The 27,852-nt window shown below is 44.6% G+C and overlaps 1 protein-coding gene across 1 annotated transcript in view; it reads right to left on the bottom strand.

The window, feature by feature from the left end:
* The window catches only part of OSBP2 (oxysterol binding protein 2), a 179,635-nt gene extending 152,566 nt beyond the window's left edge, over positions 1-27,069 (bottom strand). The window contains exon 1 of the mRNA XM_063086704.1: positions 26,438-27,069. Coding sequence (XP_062942774.1) covers positions 26,438-27,069 — 632 coding nt within the window. The remainder of the gene's footprint in view (positions 1-26,437) is intronic.
* Between the last annotated feature and the right edge of the window lie 783 nt (positions 27,070-27,852).

The raw sequence follows: 27,852 nt of genomic DNA, 5'->3' as shown, positions 1-27,852 counted from the left end.
ATCCCACTTGATCGTGATGAATAATTTTTCGTATGTGTTGCTGTATTCTGTTTGCTAGTATTTTAGTGAGGATTTTTGCATCTATATTCATCAAGGATATCGGCCTGTAGTTTTCTTTTTTGGTTATATCTTTACCTGGTTTTGGTATCAGGATGATGTTTGCTTCATAGAATGAGTTTGGGAGATTTGCGTCCGTTTCAATCTTTTGGAATAGTTTGTAAAGAATCGGTGTCAATTCCTCTTTGAATGTTTGGTAAAATTCTGCTGTGAATCCATCTGGTCCTGGGCTTTTCTTTGTTGGGAGCCTTCTGATAACAGCTTCAATCTCCTTTATTGTTATTGGTCTGTTCAAATTTTCTACGTCTTCACGGTTCAGTTTTGGGAGCTTGTGTGTGTCCAGAAATTTATCCATTTCCTCCAGATTTTCAAATTTGTTGGCGTATAGTTGTTTATAGTAGTCTCGAATGATTCCTTGTATTTCAGATGAATCAGTTGTAATATCGCCTTTTTCATTTTTAATTTTTGTTATTTGAGTTTTCTCTCTTCTTTTTTTTGTTAGCCATGCTAATGGTTTGTCAATTTTATTTATCTTTTCAAAAAACCAACTTTTTGACTCGTTGATCTTTTGAATTGTTTTTTGGTTTTCAATTTCATTCAGTTCTGCTCTGATCTTAATGATTTCTTTCTGTCTGCTAACTTTAGGATTGGATTGTTCTTGTTTTTCTAGTTCTTTAAGGTGAAGTGTTAGGTTGTTCACTTGCCATCTTTCTATTCTTCTGAAGTGAGCATTTAATGCAATAAATTTTCCCCTCAGTACTGCTTTTGCAGTATCCCACAGGTTTTGGTATGATGTATCATTGTTTTCATTAGTTTCAATAAACTTTTTGATTTCCTGCTTGATTTCTTCTTGGACCCATATGTCATTAAGTAGAATGCTGTTTAATTTCCATGTGTTTGTATAGTTTCCAGAGTTTTGTTTGTTATTAATTTCTAGTTTTAATCCATTGTGGTCTGAGAAGATACATGGGATAATTCCAATTTTTTTGAATTTATTGAGACTTGATTTGTGACCTAATATGTGATCTATCCTGGAGAATGATCCATGTGCTGATGAGAAGAATGAATATTCTGAGGTTGCTGGGTGGAATGTTCTGTAGATATCTGCCAATTCCAATTGGTCTAGAGTCTTGTTTAGATCTTGTGTTTCTCTACTGATTCTTTGCCTAGATGATCTGTCTAATATTGACAGTGGAGTGTTCAGGTCCCCTGCTATTATGGTATTAGTGTCTATTTCCTTCTTTAGGTCTAATAGAGTTTGTTTTATAAATCTGGCTGCTCCAACATTGGGTGCGTACATATTTATGATTGTTATGTCTTCTTGATGGATCAGTCCTTTTATCGTTAAGTAGTGTCCCTCATTGTCTCTTTTTATGGTTTTTAGTTTAAAGTCTATTTTGTCAGATATAAGAATAGCCACTCCAGCTCGTTTTTCTTTTCTGTTTGCATGGTAAATCTTTTTCCATCCTTTCACTCTTAGTCTGTGTGAATCTTTATGGGTGAGGTGGGTCTCTTGTAGGCAGCATATAGTTGGGTCCTGCTTTTTGATCCAGTCAGCCAGTCTGTGTCTTTTAATTGGGGAATTTAAGCCTTTAACATTAAGAGTTGTTATTGAAAGGTGTTGATTTATTCCTAGCATTTTATTGGTTGTTTGGTTGTCTTAGGTGTCTTTTGTTCCTTGCTTTCTGATTTACTGTTTGGTTTCTTTGTTTGTTGGTTCCTTAGGTTGTAGATAGTGTTTTTGTTAGCTTGTTTTCTCTTCATGAATGCCATTTTTATTGTACTAGCGGGTTTAGATTTTTCTTAGGTTTTTATGGCAGTGGTAGTTATTTTTCAGGAACCAAACCCAGTACTCCCTTGAGGATTTCTTGTAAGGGTGGTCTTGTGGTAGTGAACTCCCGCAGTTTTTGTTTGTCTGAGAAATATACTATTTGCCCCTCATTTCGGAAGGATAGCCTTGCAGGGTAGAGTATTCTTGGCTGGCAATCTTTGTCTTTTAGTATTTTGAAAATATCATCCCATTCCTTTCTAGCTTTTAGGGTTTGTGATGAAAAGTCTGATGTTAACCTGATTGGGGCTCCCTTATAGGTGATTTGACACTTCTCTCTTGCAGCTTTTAAGATTCTCTCTTTGTCTCTGAGTTTTGCCAATTTGACTATGACATGTCTTGGAGAAGGCCTTTTTGGGTTGAATACGTTTGGAGATTGCTGAGCTTCCTGGATCTGAAGATCTGTGATTTTTCCTATACCTGGGAAGTTTTCTGCCACTATTTTGTGGAATATGTTTTCAATGGAATCTCCATTTTCCTCCCCTTCTGGAATACCCATGACTCGGATATTTGAGTGCTTGAGGTTGTCTGATATCTCTCTCAGATTTTCTTCCATGTCCTTGATTCTTTTTTCTTTCTTTTTGTCTGCTTGTGTTATTTCAAACAGCCCATCTTCAAGTTCAGAGGTTCTCTCTTCAACTTCGACAAGCCTGCTGGTTAAACTCTCCGTTGTGTTTTTTATTTCGCTGAATAACTTCTTCAGTTCAGCAAGTTCTGCTACATTTTTTTTTCAGGACATTGATTTCCTTGTATATTTCCTCTTTCAGATCCTGTATACTTTTCCTCATTTCATCATGATGTCTAGCTGAGTTTTCTTGTATCTCATTCAGTTTCCTTAGAATTATCACTCGAAATTCCTTGTCAGTTATTTCAAGGGCTTCTTGTTCTATAGGATCTAGAGTATGAGATTTATTAACTTTTGGTGGTGTACTTTCTTGATTTTTTGTATTTCTGGTGTCTTTTTTTTGGTGTTTATTCATTGTGGCAGGGGGTTTCACAGTCCACCGGTTTGAGACTAATGACTAACTAGGATGTTGCTGTGGTTGCCAATTTGGTATGGCTCCCGCCGTGACTGCTCAGTTGGCCTCTAGTGTCTTGTGTGTGTGGTTGCCTCGGGTCTTGGGCTTCTCCGGGGATCCACCTTTCTGGTCAGCTTGTACTCTGCTGGGCTGGTGGATCACGTACCACAGGGTGTGTGATCTCTGTTGAGCTTTCACTTTCTGTACAGGACTTCTCCCAGTTCCGTGTGCTCTGGCCCAGGCTGTTAGATCGTGCAGTGGCGACCCCACCGGGTGTGTGGTTTCTGTCGAGTCTCCGCCTCCCTGGCCGCACGTCTCCCCCCTCTGTGCACACTGTGCTGGGCTGGGGTGTGTCTTCTGCACCCCTCGTCTATCAGCTGGGCCTTCAAGACCCTGCTCAGCACCGCCTCGCCCAGGAAGTCTACCAGGTTTCTGCTAGGCACAGACGACCGGTCTCTCTGGGTGCCTTTGTAGCACTGTGTAGATCTTTCTCGGGTCTTGTTCACCTTTGTATCCCCCCAGTATAAACCAAGTCTAGTGCCCGCCTGCAGCCTGCTCTCCGGCAGGTTCAAGCGGACCTGGGAACTCTCCTACCACACTATTCCCAACCAGAAATTCGTTAGGCTTTTTTCCAAACTGGTGGTCGCAGAGATGGTATCTGCCTCCCAGTAACAGGAAGTTTACCGGGGCCGGAGTCCAGGGTGTGGTGGAGTGACAGTCGGCCCGCCCGTACTTCCTAGCCCTCCCAACACTGGTCGGGACGCCCCACACCCCCAGCCCCGCCAGAGAACCGCGGAGGGAGTGGGAGAGGAGGCCGGCCCGCAGGGTCCGGAAAGCCCCGCGCCAGGCCAAGCAAATGGGCTCAGTGATGGCCGAGCAGGGCGGAGCTGCCCGCACCTGGGAAAATGGAGGCAGCACCAGGGCAGTGAGTGGCCTGGTGGTGCAGGCGGGAGCCGCGTGGGCATCCACCCCCCGAACAGAGCTGTGCCAGGGATCACTCACAGTGCTGTGCCAGGTCGGGTGTTCGCTCTGTCTCTGGTTTGTTGCCTTCCGTGTTCTCGGCGCTGCCGCCTCGGGCTGTTCAGTCGCGGCGCCGCTCGGGCGCTCCCAGGAGTCTTCTTTAATGCCGGCCTGAAACCTCGAATCCTGGATAGGGCAGCTGGCCGCCTTCAGTGCGGCCCCAGCCTCTGGGATCCTGGCTGCATCCACAGCAGCCCTGGCGCCGTGTTCCCTGTTTCAAGACTCACTTTTGCAGCTAAGAATCAGTTCTTTTCCTGCTCCACACTTCAAAGCTGTTGCCTGTAAATGAGGCAGCCTCTCCTGCCGGGGGCAAAGTGGCGTTGAGCCCCCACGACCGGCCAGCAGCAGCAGTCCTCCCTTAAGAGATGGCCAGAGGAAGGTCCACAAGTTTCCCGGCTGCCTGAGGCCCAGTGGCCACCTTTTCCACCTCAGCTACTCCGCACCAGCCGCCGCAGCCGCCGCCATCTTGAAACTACCCCTGGGCAGTCATTTCTGATCTAGATCCAACTCCCAGACCCAACTTCTGATTGGACCAGAAGTTGATCCTTTACCAAAATGGAGCCAATCAAATTCTCCTTCATAGAAATTGGGTTCAGATAGAGCTTAACAGCCTCTGCAGGTAGCAGTGGTTAGACATGTAACCCACTAACTCAGGAGCTGGAGGCAGCAGCCATCTTCTGTCATGTGGCCCAAGGAGCAAAAAACAAAACAAAATAAAACAAATGAAAACACTGGACTACAGAGGAAAGTAAGGAGAGAGGCAGACATGAGAAATGGGGAAAGAGTATCAACTGCGGGCTTGATAAAACCATTCTGTGGTCTAACAAGAAAGCCTTTACCCCTCCTGTTCTAGTTGCTTGAGAAGGTTTTTGTTACTTGCAGCCAAAAAGCCTAAGAAATCAAGACAACTGGAGACTTAATTCCTGGGCTCAATGTGGTTGATTCAGAGGGTAAAAACAACTTTTAGTTCAAATCTGGCTCCAGTGATTAAAGCAGGACTGCTGGGTTAGTTCTGGTCCACGCATGTCCACCTTATTCTCTTGGGATGCTCGCTCTGAGGAAAGTAGCCACCAGCTACACACTCCAGCTGCTCTGAGGCCACCATGCAGTAAAAATGCTCAAGCTAGCCCATGTGGAAACAGCCAAGTGGAAGCCCTGAGACTCCATGAAGAAAGAGAAATGCCTGCCTGCCCCAGATGCACCAGCCCCTGCCATCCCAGCCCCAGCCACCACCCAACGGCAGCCCCCTGAGGAGCCCAAGCTGAAACAGTACAGCTAAGCCCTTTCTGAATTCCCATCTGACAGAAAGTGGGAGCAATAATAAAATCATTCTCGTTGTTTTCACCAGTAGATAACTGATAAGCCTAGTGAGCGTGTGTAGCTGACCTTGCCAACCGTTGCAGTGTTTGGCAAGTGCCTGATCACAAAGGAACAAGACTAGCTTTCTGGAAGACCTCCAGAGTCAGCATTCCTGCTACACATGTGCAGAGCCCAACCCTGAAGAGGGGCAAGCAAGGCAAGAGATGGTTTCTCCTGAATAAAGCTAACAGGCAGGAACAGAGAGAGGGGAACTACCTCCAACCTTCCCGATCTGCCCTCACTTGGGAGGATGCTCACTCACAGATCTCCCAGTGGCACAGGGCAGTATCCAAACCAGGGGAGATGTGGGAGGGACAGGCTTGCTGGGTGGGATGACAGGCACTGCTTCCAAAGCTAAGAGGGAGGCTCCAGGGATGTCATGAAATTTCACAGGATACAGAGCCAGACAGCATCGGGTTCAGATCTCAGCTCAGCCACCCACTAGCAGTGCCACCACACTGAGACAAGCCCCAGCTTTCTCATTTGTAACCAGGGGATAATAACTACTTTTCTCCCTAGGTTGTCATCAAATGGGATGACACATGCATAAGCACCTTAGACACCATTAAACACTGTTCAAATTTGGTCATTGTTAAAGTCTAAGATAGAACAGGGTAAAAATATGGGGTAATGTTGCAGCCAAAATTTTTGTGTCACGTACTGAATTTTTTTTTGAAGAACAAAAGATAGTATAGCCCTTGCCCAACCCATGAAGACATGGGGTAAGATAGAACACCAAGTGTTGTACCTCTGTCTACCCTCTTTTCAAATATTCTTGTAAGTCACAGTGCTGTCAAGGCAACTGCCTGTTTCTAGATGCTTCTTCTTAGCACCATAATTAACACCTGATACTGCACAGTAGTGACAGCATGAGCAAAGTCTCCACTTACCTAGTAGGTGTCATCCTGGCCAACCTACTTAACCTTCTAAACCCTGGTTTCCTCATCTCAAATATGGGAATAAAAAAGAAAGGTTTATTTTGAGGATGAAATGAGATAATGAACATAAAATGCTTAGAATGTAGTAAGCATCCAGTAAAGCTGTAGAACAGATTTAAAGGATCCATGACCCTGGATTTCCTTCTTTGTCATTCTGGGTAGAAGCCAGAATGACTTCCATATTCTCCGCTGCCCTGGAATGGGGGCAGCTGCCAGGAACACTGTTTGGGGGGCACTTGCAACCCCACATATGGGCAGGTGAGGACCTGTCTGCATGGCTACATACACAGCTAAAAGCTGTGTCAGCACTCGAGAACTGGGTAGTGGAAGGTGAGGTTGCACAGGAAGTCTTAAATTAACCAGTATGTTCCCGGAAACAATCTGTGACAGTTAATTAAATTGACTTTCTTTCTACACTTGTAGAAAATCTTCCTGGGGGAAAAAAAGTGAGTCTGAGTTTCTGCCAAAGTTCAGGCAACTGGCCCCTGCATGACAGGCTCAGAGTCTGCGGGTACAAGACTGAGAGTAAAGACCAGGGCTCCTTTCTTCACTTGCAACCCCAGATCCAGTCCCTGATTCAGGGCCTGGCACTAACCAGACATGGTGCTGGATGAATAAATAGAAGAATGAAGACCTTGGGTTGTGTCAACAATGACCCCAACATTCATCCTACATGCTGAAATGATGGAAAGGGCTACAAGTTGCTGGGTCTTAGACAAAACGATTATACTTTCTGTACCTTGGTTTCCCCATCTGTAAAATGGGGGTGGACCGTGGCTGCTCCAGTTCCCTCCAATGTCATGAAGACTGGAAGTGACAAGGCATAGGCATGTACCTCTTAAACTGTAAAGATCCATACTATATAAAACATAATTTCCTGCAATATTCTATTCCTGACTAGCTTGTTTTCTTTTCAATTCATACGATGTGCAGAAGAGTGAGAAAGAATGCCGAGGTTCCATGACAGTTGGGAACCCTGACCTCATGGAAATGGCCATCCCCATCCTTACTTAATACTTTCAGAAGACCCATCACCAACAAACATACGTCTAGCCTTCTCCTTCAATGGCAAATGAAGAAGAAGGCTCAAGCATATTTCAGTTCAACAGCATTTCCTGGGCCCCAACCTTTCCTGACTGATGTACCGGTCTAGGGGAACAAACACGTCATTCTGCCAGGTGGGAGGAAAGTTGAGGTAGGAGGGTTAGGTCAAGTCCCAAGGCTTGGAGAAGGAAGAGGAGGAGAAGGAGGAAGCTAGAGGGAAAAATGCCAATGGTAAAGGAGATCTAGAGGATAATAGAGACCTAAGCAGTTTGGAATTCTCAGTCTTCCCTAAAGAATTTTTTTTTCCCATGGACCCACTTGCCTTTGACCTCCCTTTGGGTCACTTGTGTTACCCTACAGATTGCACCAGTATTGGCTTGCACCTTTCATGTCATGTGAGCACCTCTGGGAAAGATGTATGAAGCCCAATCTGGAGTCTGAGCCCTAGTTGAAAAATACAGATGGCCATCTATATCCATGGGTTCCAAATCCATGGATTCAACCAACCATGGATCGAAAATATTCAGAAAAAAAATTGTATCTATACTCCAAATGTACCGACTTTTTCTCTTGTCATTATTCCCGAAACAATACAGCATAACAACTATTTACACAGCATTTACATTGCATTAGGTATTATAAGTAATGTAGAGATGATTTAAAGTACGTGGGAGGATGTGCATATTTATATAAAATACTATGCCATTTTATATCAGGGACTTGAGCATCTGCAAATTTTGATGTCCACAGAGGTCTTGGAAATAATCCCGCACGGATATCGAGGGATGACTGCTATCAAGTGGCAAAGATCCTTTGTACATGAGCGAGCCCTCAGGGCCTCTGGAACAGGCCTTCAAAGACCTATGTCATCATGCAGGCTCTGGGACCCCAGCTAAAGGGGACCAGGCTTACACCACAGTGGGCTTCAGCAAGGTGATAGGACACAAATAAAATGAGCTCTAGCTAGGCAAAAACACTGTGGTCTTGGAGTTAAATTGAGAGTATCAGTATGAACTGGTAATGGATTTTATCTTTAACAGAACTAGGGAATATATATATTTATATCTATGTATACACATATATACATACATACATATCTGTATCAAACATTATGCAAGGGTACTTCAAAAGGTTCATGGAAAATGGAATTAAAAGATAATACAAATCTGGAGTTTCAAGATGGCGGCGGCTGCGGCGGCTGGCGCGGAGTAGCTGAGGTGGAAAAGGTGGCCACTGGGCCTCAGGCAGCCGGGAAACTTGTGGACCTTCCTCTGGCCATCTCTTAAGGGAGGACTGCTGCTGCTGGCCGGTCGTGGGGGCTCAACGCCACTTTGCCCCCGGCAGGAGAGGCTGCCTCATTTATAGGCAACAGCTTTGAAGTGTGGAGCAGGAAAAGAACTGATTCTTAGCTGCAAAAGCGAGTCTTGAAACAGGGAACACGGCGCCAGGGCTGCTGTGGATGCAGCCAGGATCCCGGAGGCTGGGGCCGCACTGAAGGCGGCCAGCTGCCCTATCCAGGATTCAAGGTTTCAGGCCGGCATTAAAGAAGATTCCTGGGAGCGCCCGAGCGGCGCCGCGACTGAACAGCCCGAGGCGGCAGCGCCGAGAACACGGAAGGCAACAAACCAGAGACAGAGCGAGCGCCCGACCTGGCACAGCACTGTGAGTGATCCCTGGCACAGCTCTGTTCGGGGGGTGGTTGCTCACCCGGCTCCCGCCTGCACCACCAGGCCACTCACTGCCCCAGTGCTGCCTCCATTTTCCCAGGTGCGGGCAGCTCCGCCCTGATCGGCCATCACTGAGCCCATTTGCTTGGCCTGGCGCGGGGCTTTCCGGACCCTGCGGGCCAGCCTCCTCTCCCACTCCCTCCGCGGTTCTCTGGCGGGGCTGGGGGTGTGGGGCGTCCCGACCAGTGTTGGGAGGGCTAGGAAATACGGGCGGGCCGACTGTCACTCCACCACACCCTGGACTCCGGCCCCGGTAAACTTCCTGTTACTGGGAGGCAGATACCATCTCTGCGACCACCAGTTTGGAAAAAAGCCTAACGAATTTCTGGTTGGGAATAGTGTGGTAGGAGAGTTCCCAGGTCCGCTAGAACCTGCCGGAGAGCAGGCTGCAGGCGGGCACTAGACTCGGTTTATACCGGGGGGATACAAAGGTGAACAAGACCCAAGAAAGATCTACACAGTGCTACAAAGGCACCCAGAGAGACCGGTCATCTGTGCCTAGCAGAAACCTGGTAGACTTCCTGGGCGAGGCGGTGCTGAGCAGGGTCTTGAAGGCCCAGCTGATAGACGAGGGGTGCAGAAGACACACCCCAGCCCAGCACAGTGTGCACAGAGGGGGGAGACGTGCGGCCAGGGAGGCGGAGACTCGACAGAAACCACACACCCGGTGGGGTCGCCACTGCACGATCTAACAGCCTGGGCCAGAGCACACGGAACTGGGAGAAGTCCTGTACAGAAAGTGAAAGCTCAACAGAGATCACACACCCTGTGGTGCGTGATCCACCAGCCCAGCAGAGTACAAGCTGACCAGAAAGGTGGATCCCCGGAGAAGCCCAAGACCCGAGGCAACCACACACACAAGACACTAGAGGCCAACTGAGCAGTCACGGTGGGAGCCATACCAAATTGGCAACCACAGCAACATCCTAGTTAGTCATTAGTCTCAAACCGGTGGACTGTGAAACCCCCTGCCACAATGAATAAACACCAAAAAAAAGACACCAGAAATACAAAAAATCAAGAAAGTACACCACCAAAAGTTAATAAATCTCATACTCTAGATCCTATAGAACAAGAAGCCCTTGAAATAACTGACAAGGAATTTCGAGTGATAATTCTAAGGAAACTGAATGAGATACAAGAAAACTCAGCTAGACATCATGATGAAATGAGGAAAAGTATACAGGATCTGAAAGAGGAAATATACAAGGAAATCAATGTCCTGAAAAAAAATGTAGCAGAACTTGCTGAACTGAAGAAGTTATTCAGCGAAATAAAAAACACAACGGAGAGTTTAACCAGCAGGCTTGTCGAAGTTGAAGAGAGAACCTCTGAACTTGAAGATGGGCTGTTTGAAATAACACAAGCAGACAAAAAGAAAGAAAAAAGAATCAAGGACATGGAAGAAAATCTGAGAGAGATATCAGACAACCTCAAGCGCTCAAATATCCGAGTCATGGGTATTCCAGAAGGGGAGGAAAATGGAGATTCCATTGAAAACATATTCAACAAAATAGTGGCAGAAAACTTCCCTGGTATAGGAAAAATCACAGATCTTCAGATCCAGGAAGCTCAGCAATCTCCAAACGTATTCAACCCAAAAAGGCCTTCTCCAAGACATGTCATAGTCAAATTGGCAAAATTCAGAGACAAAGAGAGAATCTTAAAAGCTGCAAGAGAGAAGCGTCAAATCACCTATAAGGGAGCCCCAATCAGGTTAACATCAGACTTTTCATCACAAACCCTAAAAGCTAGAAAGGAATGGGATGATATTTTCAAAATACTAAAAGACAAAGATTGCCAGCCAAGAATACTCTACCCTGCAAGGCTATCCTTCCGAAATGAGGGGCAAATAGTATATTTCTCAGACAAACAAAAACTGCGGGAGTTCACTACCACAAGACCACCCTTACAAGAAATCCTCAAGGGAGTACTGGGTTTGGTTCCTGAAAAATAACTACCACTGCCATAAAAACCTAAGAAAAATCTAAACCCGCTAGTACAATAAAAATGGCATTCATGAAGAGAAAACAAGCTAACAAAAACACTATCTACAACCTAAGGAACCAACAAACAAAGAAACCAAACAGTAAATCAGAAAGCAAGGAACAAAAGACACCTAAGACAACCAAACAACCAATAAAATGCTAGGAATAAATCAACACCTTTCAATAACAACTCTTAATGTTAAAGGCTTAAATTCCCCAATTAAAAGACACAGACTGGCTGACTGGATCAAAAAGCAGGACCCAACTATATGCTGCCTACAAGAGACCCACCTCACCCATAAAGATTCACACAGACTAAGAGTGAAAGGATGGAAAAAGATTTACCATGCAAACAGAAAAGAAAAACGAGCTGGAGTGGCTATTCTTATATCTGACAAAATAGACTTTAAACTAAAAACCATAAAAAGAGACAATGAGGGACACTACTTAATGATAAAAGGACTGATCCATCAAGAAGACATAACAATCATAAATATGTACGCACCCAATGTTGGAGCAGTCAGATTTATAAAACAAACTCTATTAGACCTAAAGAAGGAAATAGACACTAATACCATAATAGCAGGGGACCTGAACACTCCACTGTCAATATTAGACAGATCATCTAGGCAAAGAATCAGTAGAGAAACACAAGATCTAAACAAGACTCTAGACCAATTGGAATTGGCAGATATCTACAGAACATTCCACCCAACAACCTCAGAATATTCATTCTTCTCATCAGCACATGGATCATTCTCCAGGATAGATCACATATTAGGTCACAAATCAAGTCTCAATAAATTCAAAAAAATTGGAATTATCCCATGTATCTTCTCAGACCACAATGGATTAAAACTAGAAATTAATAACAAACAAAACTTTGGAAACTATACAAACACATGGAAATTAAACAGCATTCTACTTAATGACATATGGGTCCAAGAAGAAATCAAGCAGGAAATCAAAAAGTTTATTGAAACTAATGAAAACAATGATACATCATACCAAAACCTGTGGGATACTGCAAAAGCAGTATTGAGGGGAAAATTTATTGCATTAAATGCTCACTTCAGAAGAATGGAAAGATGGCAAGTGAACAACCTAACACTTCACCTTAAAGAACTAGAAAAACAAGAACAATCCAATCCTAAAGTTAGCAGACGGAAAGAAATCATTAAGATCAGAGCAGAACTGAATGAAATTGAAAACCAAAAAAACAATTCAAAAGATCAACGAATCAAAAAGTTGGTTTTTTGAAAAGATAAATAAAATTGACAAACCATTAGCATGGCTAACAAAAAAAAGAAGAGAGAAGACTCAAATAACAAAAATTAGAAATGAAAAAGGCGATATTACAACTGATTCATCTGAAATACAAGGAATCATTCGAGACTACTATAAACAACTATACGCCAACAAATTTGAAAATCTGGAGGAAATGGATAAATTTCTGGACACACACAAGCTCCCAAAACTGAACCGTGAAGACGTAGAAAATTTGAACAGACCAATAACAATAAAGGAGATTGAAGCTGTTATCAGAAGGCTCCCAACAAAGAAAAGCCCAGGACCAGATGGATTCACAGCAGAATTTTACCAAACATTCAAAGAGGAATTGACACCGATTCTTTACAAACTATTCCAAAAGATTGAAATGGACGCAAATCTCCCAAACTCATTCTATGAAGCAAACATCATCCTGATACCAAAACCAGGTAAAGATATAACCAAAAAAGAAAACTACAGGCCGATATCCTTGATGAATATAGATGCAAAAATCCTCACTAAAATACTAGCAAACAGAATACAGCAACACATACGAAAAATTATTCATCACGATCAAGTGGGATTCATCCCAGGGATGCAAGGTTGGTTCAACATTCGCAAATCAATAAATGTGATACACCATATTAATAAACTCAAACACAAGGACCATATGATCATCTCTATAGATGCTGAAAAAGCATTTGATAAAGTTCAGCACTCATTCATGACAAAGACCCTCTATAAGTTAGGTATAGAGGGAAAGTATCTCAACATAATTAAAGCCATATATGACAAACCTACTGCCAATATCATCCTGAATGGGGAAAAGCTGAAAGCTTTTCCTTTAAGAACAGGCACTAGACAAGGATGCCCACTCTCACCACTTCTATTCAACATAGTGTTGGAAGTACTAGCCAGAGCAATCAGAGAAGAGAAGGAAATAAAGGGCATCCAGATTGGAAAAGATGAAGTCAAACTGTCCCTGTTTGCAGATGACATGATCCTATATATCGGACAGCCTAAAACCTCTACAAAAAAACTGTTGGAATTGATAAATGATTTCAGCACAGTAGCAGGATACAAAATCAACACACAAAAATCAGTAGCATTTCTTTTCTCCAATAGTGAACATGCAGAAGGAGAAATCAAGAAAGCCTGCCCATTTACAATAGCCACCAAAAAAATAAAATACTTACGAATTGAGTTAACCAAGGAGGTGAAAAATCTCTATAATGAGAACTACAAACCACTGCTGAGAGAAATTAGAGAGGATACAAGAAGATGGAAAGATATTCCATGCTCTTGGATTGGAAGAATCAACATAGTGAAAATGTCCATACTACCCAAAGTGATATACAAATTCAATGCAATCCCCATCAAAATTCCAAAGACATTTTTCTCAGAAATGGAAAAAACTATTCAGACATTTATATGGAACAATAAAAGACCACGAATAGCCAAAGCAATGCTCAGCAAAAAAAATAAAGCTGGAGGCATAACACTACCTGACTTTAAGCTATACTACAAAGCTATAATAACCAAAACAGTATGGTACTGGCATAAAAACAGACACACTGACCAATGGAATAGAATAGAGAATCCAGAAATCAACCCACACACTTACTGCCATCTGATCTTTGACAAAGGCACCAAGCCTATTCAGTGGCGAAGGGACTGCCTCTTCAGCAAGTGGTGCTGGGATAACTGGATATCGATATGCAGGAGAATGAAACTAGATCCATACCTCTCACCGTATACTAAAATCAACTCAAAATGGATTAAGGATTTAAATATACACCCTGAGACAATAAAACTTCTTAAAGAAAACATAGGAGAAACACTTCAGGAAATAGGACTGGGCACAGACTTCATGAATACGACCCCAAAAGCACGGGCAACCAAAGGAAAAATAAACAAATGGGATTATATCAAACTAAAAAGCTTCTGCACAGCAAAAGAAACAATTAAAAGAGTTAAAAGACAACCAACAGAGTGGGAGAAAATATTTGCAAAATATACATCTGACAAAGGATTAATATCCAGAATATATAAGGAACTCAAACAACTTTACAAGAAGAAAACAAGCAACCCAATTAAAAAATGGGCAAAAGAGCTAAGTAGGCATTTCTCTAAGGAAGATATCCAAATGGCCAACAGACAAATGAAAAAATGCTCAACATCACTCAGCATCCGGGAAATGCAAATCAAAACCACATTGAGATACCATCTAACCCCAGTTAGGATGGCTAAAATCCAAAAGACTCTGAACGATAAATGCTGGCGAGGCTGCGGAGAAAAAGGAACTCTCATACATTGTTGGTGGGACTGCAAAATGGTGCAGCCTCTATGGAAAATGGTATGGAGGTTCCTTAAACAATTGCAAATAGATCTACCATACGACCCAGCCATCCCACTGTTGGGAATATACCCAGAGGAATGGAAATCATCAAGTCGAAGGTATACCTGTTCCCCAATGTTCATCGCAGCACTCTTTACAATAGCCAAGAGTTGGAACCAGCCCAAATGCCCATCATCAGATGAGTGGATACGGAAAATGTGGTACATCTACACAATGGAATACTACTCAGCTATAAAAACGAATGAAATACTGCCATTTGCAACAACATGGATGGACCTTGAGAGAATTATATTAAGTGAAACAAGTCAGGCACAGAAAGAGAAATACCACATGTTCTCACTTATTGGAGGGAGCTAAAAATTAATATATAAATTCACACACACACATACACACACACACACAAACCGGGGGGGGGGAAGAAGATATAACAACCACAATTATTTGAAGTTGATACAACAAGCAAACAGAAAGGACATTGTCGGGGGGGAGGGGGGGAGGGAGAAGGGAGGGAGGTTTTGGTGATGGGGAGCATTAATCAGCTACAATGTATATCGACAAAATAAAATTTAAAAAAAAAAAAAAAAAAAGAAAAAAAAAAAAGAAAAAGAATACAACCTGAAGTAGGCATTAAGTGGCATAAGTAAATACAAATGACTGAATTTAAACAATTTAAAATAGTTGAGTCAAAGGCAAAACTTGAATTTTATTTTTTCTTTTTTTTATTGAGACATAATTGATTATACATATTTGTGGGGTACAGAGTTGAATATCAATAAAAAGTTGCATTTTAAAAAAAATAAATAAATAAAAAAAAAAATAAACTTAATGTGTTCAAAAAAAAAAAAAAAAAAAAGATAATACAAATCTTTCCATGAACTTCTTGAAGACCTCGTCATACATATTCCCTAGCTCTGTATAAAACAAATATATACATTTCCTAGCTGTTATAAAACAAACATATATAAATATATATATATTTATATTTATATTTCCTAGCTTTATATACTAAAAAGATCCAAAAGCAATGACCAGCCTGGTGTCAATGACTTTTTGTGTCACCAAGATTATGATCTCCAAACACCATTTCCCACCGGAAAGAAATGGGGCACCTTAGAGAAATGGCTAATTCCAGGGCTGGGACAGGACAAATACAAAAAGAGCCTGAAACATCTTTTCAAGCCAAACAGTAAGGAAGCTGTCACTACTATTATGGTAGTGACACAGCCAACTCAAAGAGGCCCCCACTAACCAAAGACAAGGCAGGACAACATGAGTATCATTAGGGTAATAACAGCAGGGGGCTGAAACACATCTAACATGTGCATATATATCCATGAGATCATAGTGATACTAAAGAAAATAAAACTAACTAGTCACCACTGGAAGAGAAGGACCAACTCATAATTTTGAAAACTTTTGAATAAACGGATAGAATCAAGCATGGATTCTGCTTTTCCTGTGTGAACTGTACCACTAAGTAACCAAAAGTAGTAGATAAGGGGAAATCTCTCTTTATAGAAGTATTCCTGCTAATAAATGAAGATGAAGTGATAGAATTAGATGAATCCAAGATCAATCATCACCAACGTCCAACATCGCAAAAAGAGAAGCTGCCAGATATTATGAGCTCCTGGTGGAAGAACACACCCACTATCTGACCAAACTTCTAGATCCATCTATCAAATTAAGGAATTACAGAGGACAGAGGAACATGTTAACCCACACCAAGAGAATGTGATCAGCAAAATCCAGACTGCAGGAAATTCTATGGGTAGATCTTATTTGGGTCCTGATATAAATGTATCAAAAAACGATTTATAGGGCCAGCCCGTGGCTCACTTGGGAGAGCGTGGTGCTGACAACACCAAGTCAAGGGTTAAGATCCCCTTACCGGTCATGTTTTAAAAACAACAACAACAACAAAACCATTTATGACATTTGAGGCTATTGAAACTGTGAACACTGATTGGATATTTGAGAACAATAAGGAATTATTGTTAATTTATTTTAGTTGTACCAATGGTATTATGGATATGAGTATGTTTTTTAAGTCCTTATCCTTTAGAGATACATACTGAAACATTTACAGGAGAAATATGATTTTGGGGATTCACTTCAAAATGATATGAGAGGAGGACTGAGATGAAACAAGACTGGCCCAGAAGTTAATAATTCTTGAAATTAGGTAATGGCCACATGGGGGTTCATTATACTATTGTCTATTCATATATGTTTGTCTACTCTTATGTGTTTAAAATTCTTCATAAGAAAGACTTTAAAAATTCTTCACAACAAAAGCTTTTAAACACAGATGAATACAATGAGCTCTCAATACCCTCACATATCGTTGACTCATGCTAAGCCTTAGAAAAGGGGCTGAAAAAGTTGGGCCATGGGCAGCCCCTGTGGTCACTCCTTTCTCCCAGCAATTCAGTGACTCACCCTGGGCTACTGCAATAATCCAGGATGCATGCTGGGTCTCTATAGCATGAAAAAGATCAAAATTACGAAGTGTGTAATGTGAGAGTCTACTAAGTACAAAGCACTATGTCCAGCACGCTAGAGGACACTACAGTGTGTAGACATGGTCCCATGCTCGGGGGTGGGGGGTGGGGGTGCGGGAAAGTTGCTGATCTCGTGGAAGGAGATGGAGCAACACCCAGCTAACCAGCTAACAGGGGTGGATGGCCACCTGGCATATACACAAAGCAGCATCCAGAGGATGGATGGGTCCTCCAGATCATTGTGGGGGAATCCAGGTAGGTCCATACTGAGATGACCCTGAAACTAAGACTGCCTGGCTAGGATTTCAGCAGCAATGAGGAGTCCTCCTGGCTGAGCTGGCAGGTGTGAAGATTTGAAGGAGAGAATGAAAGGTGGTTTGCGGAGGGGGGACTAAGGCAAATTGGGCAGAGGGTCAAGGCCAGGTAAAGGGGAGTGATAGGAGAAAGAAAGGTGGGGACCTGGCTGGGGAGGGCAGTGAGTGCTGTGCCCAGATCAGGGCTTCATCTGTTGAGCCCAGGGAAGCCATACACTATGTTACAGAAAGGCAGCGCCTACTGCTGCTTCAAAGAACAACACAATCTGGCAGTTTCCTATGCAAGGCAGCAATGCCATCTGCCCTCTTCTTGGTTTCAGGCAATGGCCCAGCAATGCAGATCAAATGGTGTGAGTCAAGATTCTTAAATCGGTATTAAATGCACAGAGCTGTGGCTGAGCATGTGATGAGGTGCCAAAAGGAGCAAAGCATCCCTAAGTGATCAGAACTCTGAGAACTCTTAAAAATAGAAACAGACACAGGAAAGTGTCACAAGTGAAAAAAAAAAGCATACAGCACCCAGCCTGACCCCAAAACTCATTGACAGTTTGCTCGCTCCGTGCGTATGACTATAAAAGGAGCCTCTTAAAGCTACATCTCCGTGTGGTGACACGTGGTGTGTGAGCCACCTCATATCAAGCTGCCAATTTCAATTTTGTTTAGGGGTGTTTCTTACCATATCCTCCTTCCCTCATGTTAGTAACCAGCATGGTCATCCAGGAAACAGACCTATTTCCTCTGTATTTCTTTCCCCTTGGGATAAACAGATATTGATCTTGTTCTAAGGAACCTCATACCCTTTTCATGACCTGTCTTTCTCTACTGACATAGTTTACCAACTATATCCCAGAAGACTACAGAAGGAGGAAAAGCCACATGCTTGAACACCCAGCTCCATGGGAGCTCCCCTGTGGCACTTCGCCTGGCCCTGCTGGCCTCTTACTGGACGGCCAGCATGTGTGCAGGATTCCCTCCTCCTCCTCCACTCTGGTGTTTTGACAGTGGTACACAGGTCTGTTGCCCACACTGCCTTGCACGTTGTTGGCAATGCAGGAGATCAGTAAATAATGCCACCAAAACTAGTGTGTGCTCACAAATGTTCCAGACTGTTCATCAGGCCCCAATCTTGGATTAACAAACCCATCCTGGGGAAGTACAAGGTTCAGTAGCAGCTGAAGAACCCTCACCAGACATTTCACCAAAAATACAAAAAAACTGGGGAGGAAGGAGGTCCATGTGGCAAGTGTACCCCAGTCATATGTAAAAACTGGGCCACCCAAGAGCCTTGGGGAAGGTCTAGATCAGAAAAGTGTCTATGAAGCAATAAAGGGCCAACCACAGGTCAGAGGGTCCACAGAGAGGGCCCTCGGCGCACAGAGCAGCAGACTATGCTGTACGTTAGAAACCCTGCAAGACTGGCTCGTGGCTTTCTCTGATAGGAAATGAGAAGCCAGGCCACCACTCAAAGTCAAGTGTAAGCACTCACTCTCCTCAAACCAGAGTGGGATGTTAGACCTTACCCTGACTGAGGTCAATGAAGTCTGTAAGGAGGAAGGAGTTCAGACCTGTGCAGAAAAGAGTTCACATAGCAGGCCTGAGACTGCTCATCCTTTGAAAGGCCTGCTTCCCAGGCTGGCCCTTGGCTGACATCGGGGAGCTTGGATTTGGGGCGGATTCCACCATTCCCTGACTGATAAGAGTGGCTCACTCTGTTTGTACAAGCAATGTGATATATGCTGAATATCTGCTTTTCTTCTGGGAATCTGGAATTTGGGTACATGCCAGACAGAGGGTGCCCAAGTGATCAGCCCTCACTAAAAACCCTGGGCACTGAGTCTCTACCAAGCTTCCCTGGTTGGCAACATTTCACACGCATTGTCACAACTTGGAGATACTAAGCGTCCTGTGACTCCATTGGGAGAGGACCACTGGAAGCTTGCACCTGGTTTTCCCCAGATTTCACCCCATGCCAGTTTTCCCGTTCTTTGCTGATTGTGCCCTGTTTGCATCCTTTGACTGTACTAAAAGCATTGCTGTGGGTACAACTATATGCTAGCCCTTCTAGCAAATCATCAAACCTGGGGTTAGTTTTGGAGACCTCTGACCCAAGCCCCAGCAAGGAATCTCTCTGATGTGAGATGGGTGGACACCTTTGCATGGGCTGAGTCAGAGACTGTGTTTGAGTCCTGGTGCTAAGAGCTTCCACTTCTTCCTCCACGCAACAGGATAGCAATACTGGCACCTCCTCACTGAAACGAGAACTGGAAACCACTCCAGCACCTGCAGAGTGCCCCCCAAGTGGAAGGTCCTATTATCCAATTGGACCTAATATTTTAGGGTGGAGGCCTCACCTTCGGTCCGTGGCCTGCTTCCCACACGGTCTTGCTCATGTGACACGTGCAAGGTGAACCATCAGGCACACAGGAAACTAGTTTAAACAGCTATAAGATCATGAAAAGTCCTTTAGAAAGCTTTATCTTTGCTCTCCATTCCTCCAGCCACTGCCAACAAATTATCCTAGGTATACACAAACTGCATGTACAAACACTTGCAACCTTATGGAAATACAAATGAGGACCACAGAAACCAGCTATGGGTTTGCTGAGTAGCCTATTGCAACATACTCAAAACTGTCACCATATTACATCCTCATTTCCTAACTGTAACTTTTCTGGCCCCCCTGGCTTAAGCCTGCCAGCTCCAATTTATCTTCCCAACCTTAATTCAGCAAACAAGTTTTTGAAATTGAAGACAAATTAAGAAAAATCTAAGTTTGGCAGTAACACATTTGGCTTTCTGAAATCCCATAAACTCGCAGGCAATTCTCATTCATTCACTCACGCATCCATTCACAGATTAACCAAGCTACTGAGAGCCTATCAGAACTTGTCCATGGTGTCCCTTTCGGCACAAAGGTCTGCAGAGATACCCACAGACACTCCCTGTAAACTCCTGGAGGAGGAAGACCTGGTCCTTGGATCAGTCAGGGGCCACTGTAGGTATTTCAATCAAACAGGAGAAATTCAATGCAGGGATCTGCTTGCACAGGAGGTGAACTGTTGAAAAAGAATCCTGGAGATGGTGAGACAACGCCAGGACCATCACGTGGGGAGCTAGCACCACAGCTGGGGAACACACTGTCCGGTACAGAAGCTGGAAGCTGGGACATAGTTAAGCAGAAGGCAGACCTGAACCATAATGTGGCAGCAGGGATGGAGAGGAGGGAGTGGAGGAGAGGGACAGGCAGGGTTTGGAAACTCCATCTGATGTGGGTTGAGGGAGGGAAGAGGCAGAAAGCATGACTCAGAGGCTTTCAGCTATTCATAGAAAGAGGAAAGTTAGGAGGAGGAGCAGGTTTTGTGGGGAAAATTACATTGCATGTCACTAGAACTTGCTAAGAATGTTGGTGTGCACTGTGCTCCTCCCAAATATGCTGCTAGTCTACCTGTCACCTCTTTGCAACACGCTTGTGATAAATGTTAACAAAATATACTTCAAACAAATGCTTACACAGTATTAACCTGTGCATTCCTTTTCAGCCTCCTAACAGTCTGATGGTATGAAACACTGAATATTCCCATTGAAAGCTGAATCTAATATAATAAGACCACCTTCTAGGGTGTCCAACTTACACATAGGGAACCCAATGACTTAACCTGCAGACCTGCACCCTCAACTTTACATTTTCAGGGACACTATGCAACTGGATGATCTTTTCCATCGCTATCCTTTACCTTCTAGAATTATTGAAATTAACATCAAAAACATTACAGTATTTCCAATATTGGTGCCAAGTCTCCATAAGAGTAGGCTTTTGAGAGTTGAGCTCACTCAATGAGGAGGAATGAGTACATACACAATCCATCTTAGAGGCAAAGATGTCTTCATGTGCCATCTGCTGTCACCTGGCCTCCACCACAAAGTGGGTCCAGCTCACCGAATGTTCAGTGGTCTTCCTCAGCCAGAGGACTTTCCAAATTCACTTTCAGTTGACTGCAGCCTTCTTTCTTATAGACCCCGACTAATTTCTTTGAGGGTTTCCTTGTTAAATGGCTTAGCCATTACTAAGAATAGATCAGTCTGAACAATAAATAAATTAAAACAAACGCTTCTGTTTGAAACCACTCCCTGGGAAACAAACATCATTTATAATAGGGCCAAACAGACAACCAGTATACAATAAACCAATTTTGCTTAACCAAATCAATTTGTTGCTAATATGGATAAATGCTGTGTTTGGAACACTTTCTCCATAAGGATTTGCTGACACCAATACCTCTGAACATTCTGTATCATTTATGAATTCTTCCCTAATTTTATGTAATTGTATGTTCCCTATGAGATGAAAACTGCGGATGAAATTTTTTAAGTGTGAACTAACAACAACAACAACAAAATTGAATGCAAAGCCATATTCTCCTTGTTAGTATCTGAATAGATATGTAATGAAGAGCGCCAAGGAAGAAGATAAGAACTTCGTCTTCTGTCTTATTTGTGTTCCTAACACATTGTTGGAAAGAAATAAAAACCTGTCAACAATTATCCGTACCTCCTAGAAATATTTCTATATGTAACAATATTTACAAAAAGCATTTTTTTATTCCTGATAATAGGAATGTTACTAAGCCCAACTGTTGGCACTACATGCTTTCTCCCTTAGAATGAGCTTAAGCAATCAAATATGCTTCTTAAGCAAAATCCAGGGTGGAAGTACCTGAGGAAGCCACACCCAAAGAAGAAATTCTTATCTAAACCCTCACTATTTTTCTATTTAGATAAAAATAATGGGGATTGAAATGCAGGTCAATACTACAATGAGATACCATAGAATACCCATCTGATTGGCAAAATCAGTGCTGACAATACCAAGTGCTACAGAGGATATAGATCCACAGATTTTCTTATTCATTGCTGATGGGAGTATAAGTTGGTACAAATGCTTTGGGAAACAGTTTGACATTATGTAAGGTGAACATTGACATTCTCTACCACCCAGCAATTTCACCCAAGAGAAACTCTTACATGTGTACAAGAATTTTCATAGTAACCCATCAACAGGAAAATGCATACGTTAAGTAGTGCTATATTCACACCCTGGGCTTTACACAGCAGTCAAAATAAGCCTCATAAGAATCACATACTTTGTGTGTGTGTGTGTGTGTGTAACATACATATACATACACCCTTTCTTTTATAAAGCTGAAAATGCTTGAAATTAAAAATATGGGATTTAAAAATTACATATAGATGAGATAAAATATGGGGCTGGCCGGTTAGCTCAGTTGCTTAGAGTGTGGTGCTGTAACACCAAGGTCAAGGGTTCGGATCCTCATTCCTTCCAGCTGCAAATAAATAAATAAATAAAAACAACAACAAAACAAAACTAAAAAGGAAAGAAAGGGGATAGTGACCAGAATTTGAGATAGTGGTTATCCTGGAGGAGGCGGAGGCCAAAAAATGAGATGGAATGGTGGGGGGCACAAGAAGTATGTGCCCATATTTTCTCCAAACACCAGGCTTCACTTAGTTAAAAATTAAAAATTTGAGGGTGGTCATTTCAAAAGAGAAGCTAGTGAGAGAAATGGTGCTGATTCCTTCTTCACCAGCCATATCGCCCTAGCAGGTAAGCCTAACTTTACCAAATCATGTGTAACGAATTCTTTCACTCTGTTTTCAGCTCGAAAGATGAAATGTCACCTTTATCCCAGACATTCACACTTGAAGAACTGAGAGCAAGATGTCTAGGGAGGGCTAGAGCAGATGTCACATGGACACAGTGCTGAGTACAGATGGAGCCCTCAATAACCCACCGTGCTGTTGTCAGGATTATGAGTGACAGGCCTGCAAGAAGCTCAGTCCTTGCCTCCAGCTGGCAGGATGGCCCTGCCTTGTCTAGAAGGAGAGATTCAGATCAGAAGCGAGCACAGGAGAGCAGTGTCAAACATCTGGAATGGCAATTTTGGGACTTTTCTGCAGACAGAGACTTATCTCTGGTGGCATTCAGACCCACAGCCTGCAAGCTGGGTGCCTCTGGATAAGCCCTTGAGCTCATTCATTCAGCTTCAGTCACCCCTTCTTGATTTATACAGCCTTGCTAGGCTGTATAACTATCAGGAATCATTCATACGCCAGGCAAGTCAAGCAACAATTCTACCCACCTTGGAATCTAGAAATGTCCAAAAATGTAGAGTGCAGCCGTATAACACCAAGGTCACAGGTTCAGATCCCTGTACCAGACAGGCACCAAAAAATAAATAAATAAATGATCAAAAGTGAAACTACAGAGTTGGACTGTGCAAACACACACACAAGAAGTTTGTTCCTACTCCCTTCTCTTCCCGCCCCCAAACTAGCAGTTGTCTCCACAGCCTTATCAGCAAGCAGTAAGAATTTTTCTTAGTTACCCAGAGAATCTGCACATTTGAGATTACCTTGAAATGCCAACTGTCTATATATATAGTTACAGTCATGTGCTGCATGATGACATTTTGATCAACGATGGACCACAGATACAGTGGTGGTCCCATAAGATTATGATGGAGTTGAAAAATTCCTATTGCACAAATACCATTGTGTTACCACTTCCTTACACTATTCAGTACAATAACATGCTGTACAGGTTTGTAGCCTAAGAGCAATCAGCTATACCATACAGCCTAGGTGTGGAGTATGCTATACCATCTAGGTTTGTTTAAGTACACTCTATGATGTTTGCACAATGATGAAATCACCTAATGACGCATTTCTCATAACGTATCCCCATCATTAAGCGAAACATGACTGTATTTTAAGAAAAGACGATGGGACATTTTTGCTCTTCCAAGTAAAACAAAATAAAACAAGCATGAGGTCAGGTTTTGCTTCCTCTAGAATTAGGCATTCCTGCCACTGTAGGATGCTATACTCATAAACATTACCTTGACGTCTACAGTTTAGAATTGCTGGTAAATATAGATAACACAGAAATGCTGAGCTCAAGGATGAGTTGGCATTAAGACATATCAAGACAGGCGCAGACTTTGGAGTCTGAGAGGCCCAGGTCAGAATCTCTCTCTACCACCTACTGGGCTGGTGACTTCGGGTGATAAATTCTATCTCCCTCTTAAATATCAGAACTCTTCATTTGTACAAAAGGACAGTACCGGAACCCACTTCGCATCATGGGTGTAAGGATGAAATAAATGAATGTAATGTAAAACAGAGCATGTGATCCACAGCTGATGTGCTCTACGTGTTACATCTCTTGCCTCCAAGCAGAAAGTGACATTTACAGCCAATCACTGGTGGTCCCATCATTGTCTATCTTGGTGAAATGTTTACATACCTGACAGAGTATGAAAAGTGAGATAAAAACACCATTTGGAAAAGGATCTCTTTTGCTCAGTCTCCTAACCCTAAGAACAATGTGTCCTGCCTCCCATGTATGGTGCAGCCGAGTGAGCAGAGGGGCACCAAGGCATCACATGAGAAGGGCACATTGGAAACACATCTCAGGGCTGGGAGGTGTGGAGCTGGGGGAAGCCCAACCCAGCCGCAACCAGATAAAGAGCACTCCAATAACACCCTTTTCACATCGGTAGCCCTCCATAGCCACCGCAATTGCCATGGCTGCCACAAAAGTAGCTAGTTTCTATAGCAGCAGTTACAGCCACTGTGCAGATGGCACACCAGACTCTGAATTTCACTGACACAAGGAGAGGCACCAGTGGAAACAAAAATTTTAAAAAAAGAAGAGGTCCTTTCTTTCCACACAAAAAAGAAAAGAAACAGATTTCGGCTTTTTCCCCTGCCAGGAAATAAGGACAGCAGTGATCCCACATCTTGGAGCAGGAACCATCACTTGACTTCAGTGGGGCTCCCAAATTTGCAGGGCCATCATAGACTCAACCACCTTCTAGAAGCTGTGTCCCAAAAAAGGCTAGGAAGGACTGTATAAACTCTGTAGTGGGTGACTTGAAAGGATACTGCTGGCCATGTGAAGTGACCAAGGTGACCGAGTTTCAGCAAACAGCAAGTCAGGGCTCTCCTGTTTGCAACAATGAAGCAGTGCTTCTCAGAGCGTGGGTCCTGGACCAGCAACGTGGGCCTTGCCTGGGAACTTGTTAGAAATGCTGAACCTCGGGCCCCTCCCTAGGCCCACTGCATCAGAAACTCAGTGGGTAGGCCCAGCACTTTGTGTTTCAACAAGCCCTTCAGGGAATTCTGATGCACACTCAGGTTTGAGAACCACTGGTATAGAGTGATCTGAGATCTCAAAGCTTAAACCAACCATCCCCAGGAAACTTAACAGGGAATAGCCGGTAAGAAAGAAGAGGAAACCTTCAGTAACTTCTCCCTTTCAACTAGTTTTGGTAGGAAGACCCTGCTAGCTTTTTCACTGCTGGATTTCAATTTTGAATCCCATGCTGCTTCTGGAATAAGAAAGGAGACAACAGAACACTTCCCAGTTCTCCACAAATGCCAGATGAGCTGCTGAAGGACAGGAGCAGTGTCTCATGTATATGTGAGTCTGCTATGCCCAGCCCAAGGCCTGGCAACCAGCAGGCATCAGGGATGGTGAGAAACAAATTGAGTAACTGCCTGAGGAGGGAACAAGCAGCCTTTCCCATAAGTTGGTCCCAAGGACTGAAGGAAGTGACTATTTCCCTCAATCCCTAACACAATGATCTTAGCTCCAGAACCAGAAAAGTCAAGGGTTGGTTGATTCTGGCTATCTGCCCCAGGCCCTACAACTACCAAGACCAGAGAGGGACTGAGGTCCCAGATCACTCCTTTATGCCACCTCTCTGCTCACACCCTAAATCCAAGCTCTGCAGGGGTCATATCCACCCTTGGCAGAGGTCTGGGCCTCCAGCTCTTGGTGGTTGGGCAGAGGCTTTACTTCTGTGGAGTGCATGCTCCCAAACATCCCTAGGCTACGGGCAGTATCCCCAAACCCGGAGGTCCTCCATCACCGTCAGTTGCAGCATCACCACCCTCCAACCCCAGATGCCACTCTGGCACTTCCATACCTGTAGTAAGACAGCAGGCCATTGCCAAGCACGAACCAGCGGCGCTGGTAGCCCTTCAGGTAGTTGGTCCACTTGAGGAGCCAGCCCTTGAAGCTGTCCAGAGGCAGTAAGACCATCGGGACATCAGAAGATGTGCCAGTCCTGGGCATTGAAACCCCAAGAGGCGTCTTCACCTGTCCTGGTCGCAGTAGAGGCAGGGGCTTTAACGCGGGCACTGACCCTAACTCAGGTTTGAGCAAGGGCACGCTCCCCACTGTTGACCCCTGTGGGGGCAGCTGCTCTGATAAGGCCTTGGTGAAGGGCCCCGCCGCTACACCTGGGCCAGACTCCGACCCTGTCCGCAACCCTAGCAGCAGTTCCGATCCCTGCCCGGCCGGCTCAGACGTCGTCTCGGGCACAGGCTCCGATCTCGGCACCGGCTCCGACACCTGTTCTGACAGCGGCTCCTGCTCCGGTTCGGGCACTGGCTGGGGCTGAGGCTTGGGCTCCAGCCCGGAGCCGGACGTGGAAGAGCTCATGCCCGGCGCCGCCGTGTGGCAGGACAGGCAGGGGACAACCGTGAACAGCGACGAGAGCCCGCGGGAGCGGCCGCCACAGCCGCCGCCTCGGCTCGGAGCGGCCGCTTTCCCCATAGAGCCGGCCGACCCGAGCTCTGCCGAGCGGGAGTGGGGGCGGGGGAGGCGGGGGGCGCCGTCACGTGCGCGCGGCTCGAGGCGGGGGAGCGCGCAGGTCCCTCCGCGGCCGCGTGCGCCCCGCGCCCGCTCGCACCCGCCGGCGGTTGTCTTTCGGGCGAGCAGCTGGCCCGGCTCGGATCCTTGTTCCTGTCTGGGACTGGCTCTTGGAAGGAGCCCAGGAAACACCTGTGGGCCGAGAACTTGGCGGGCGGGCGACTCGGAAGGGACAGCGCGCTTCAGGCCACCATCCCTCCCTGCGGCCCAGCCCGTGCCAGGCGCTGGGGGAACAATGATGAATGCGGAGCCCTTGAGGCCCTGCTCCGACGCGCCCCCACCCCCACCCTCGGTCGGGGTGGGTTCGCTCCCCGCAGCCCAGGAAAGGGAGGGGGGCAGGTGCAGCACTCAGCCGGTGAAATGCACGAGGGCCCGGCCGGGTGGCGCTAAAAGCTGAGGAAGACGTCCCCCGTCCCGCACGACAGCCATTACCTGTCTGTGGGTCCTTCCTGCAGTGATGAGGAGCAGTGACCCTAAGCCACCACCGGCGTCTCCTCCACCTCCTGGGCCACCTGGCCTCTGGTTCGTGCCAGGGCGCTTCACTGCAGGTGGCGACATCGTTCAGGTTCTCTAAGCGAATACAGAGTTTTCTTAAACCATGTGTTTTACTACGACAAGGAACACATCTAAAAGTGGGGTTCTTAGCTTGGACTGGTAGGCTGGCGGTCTATGAAGCTTCCCCAACAG

The sequence above is a fragment of the Cynocephalus volans genome, chromosome 2 (genome assembly GCF_027409185.1).
Source record: "Cynocephalus volans isolate mCynVol1 chromosome 2, mCynVol1.pri, whole genome shotgun sequence".
In the NCBI taxonomy this organism is placed as follows: domain Eukaryota; kingdom Metazoa; phylum Chordata; class Mammalia; order Dermoptera; family Cynocephalidae; genus Cynocephalus; species Cynocephalus volans.
This window is presented reverse-complemented; position numbering and strand designations above follow the sequence as displayed.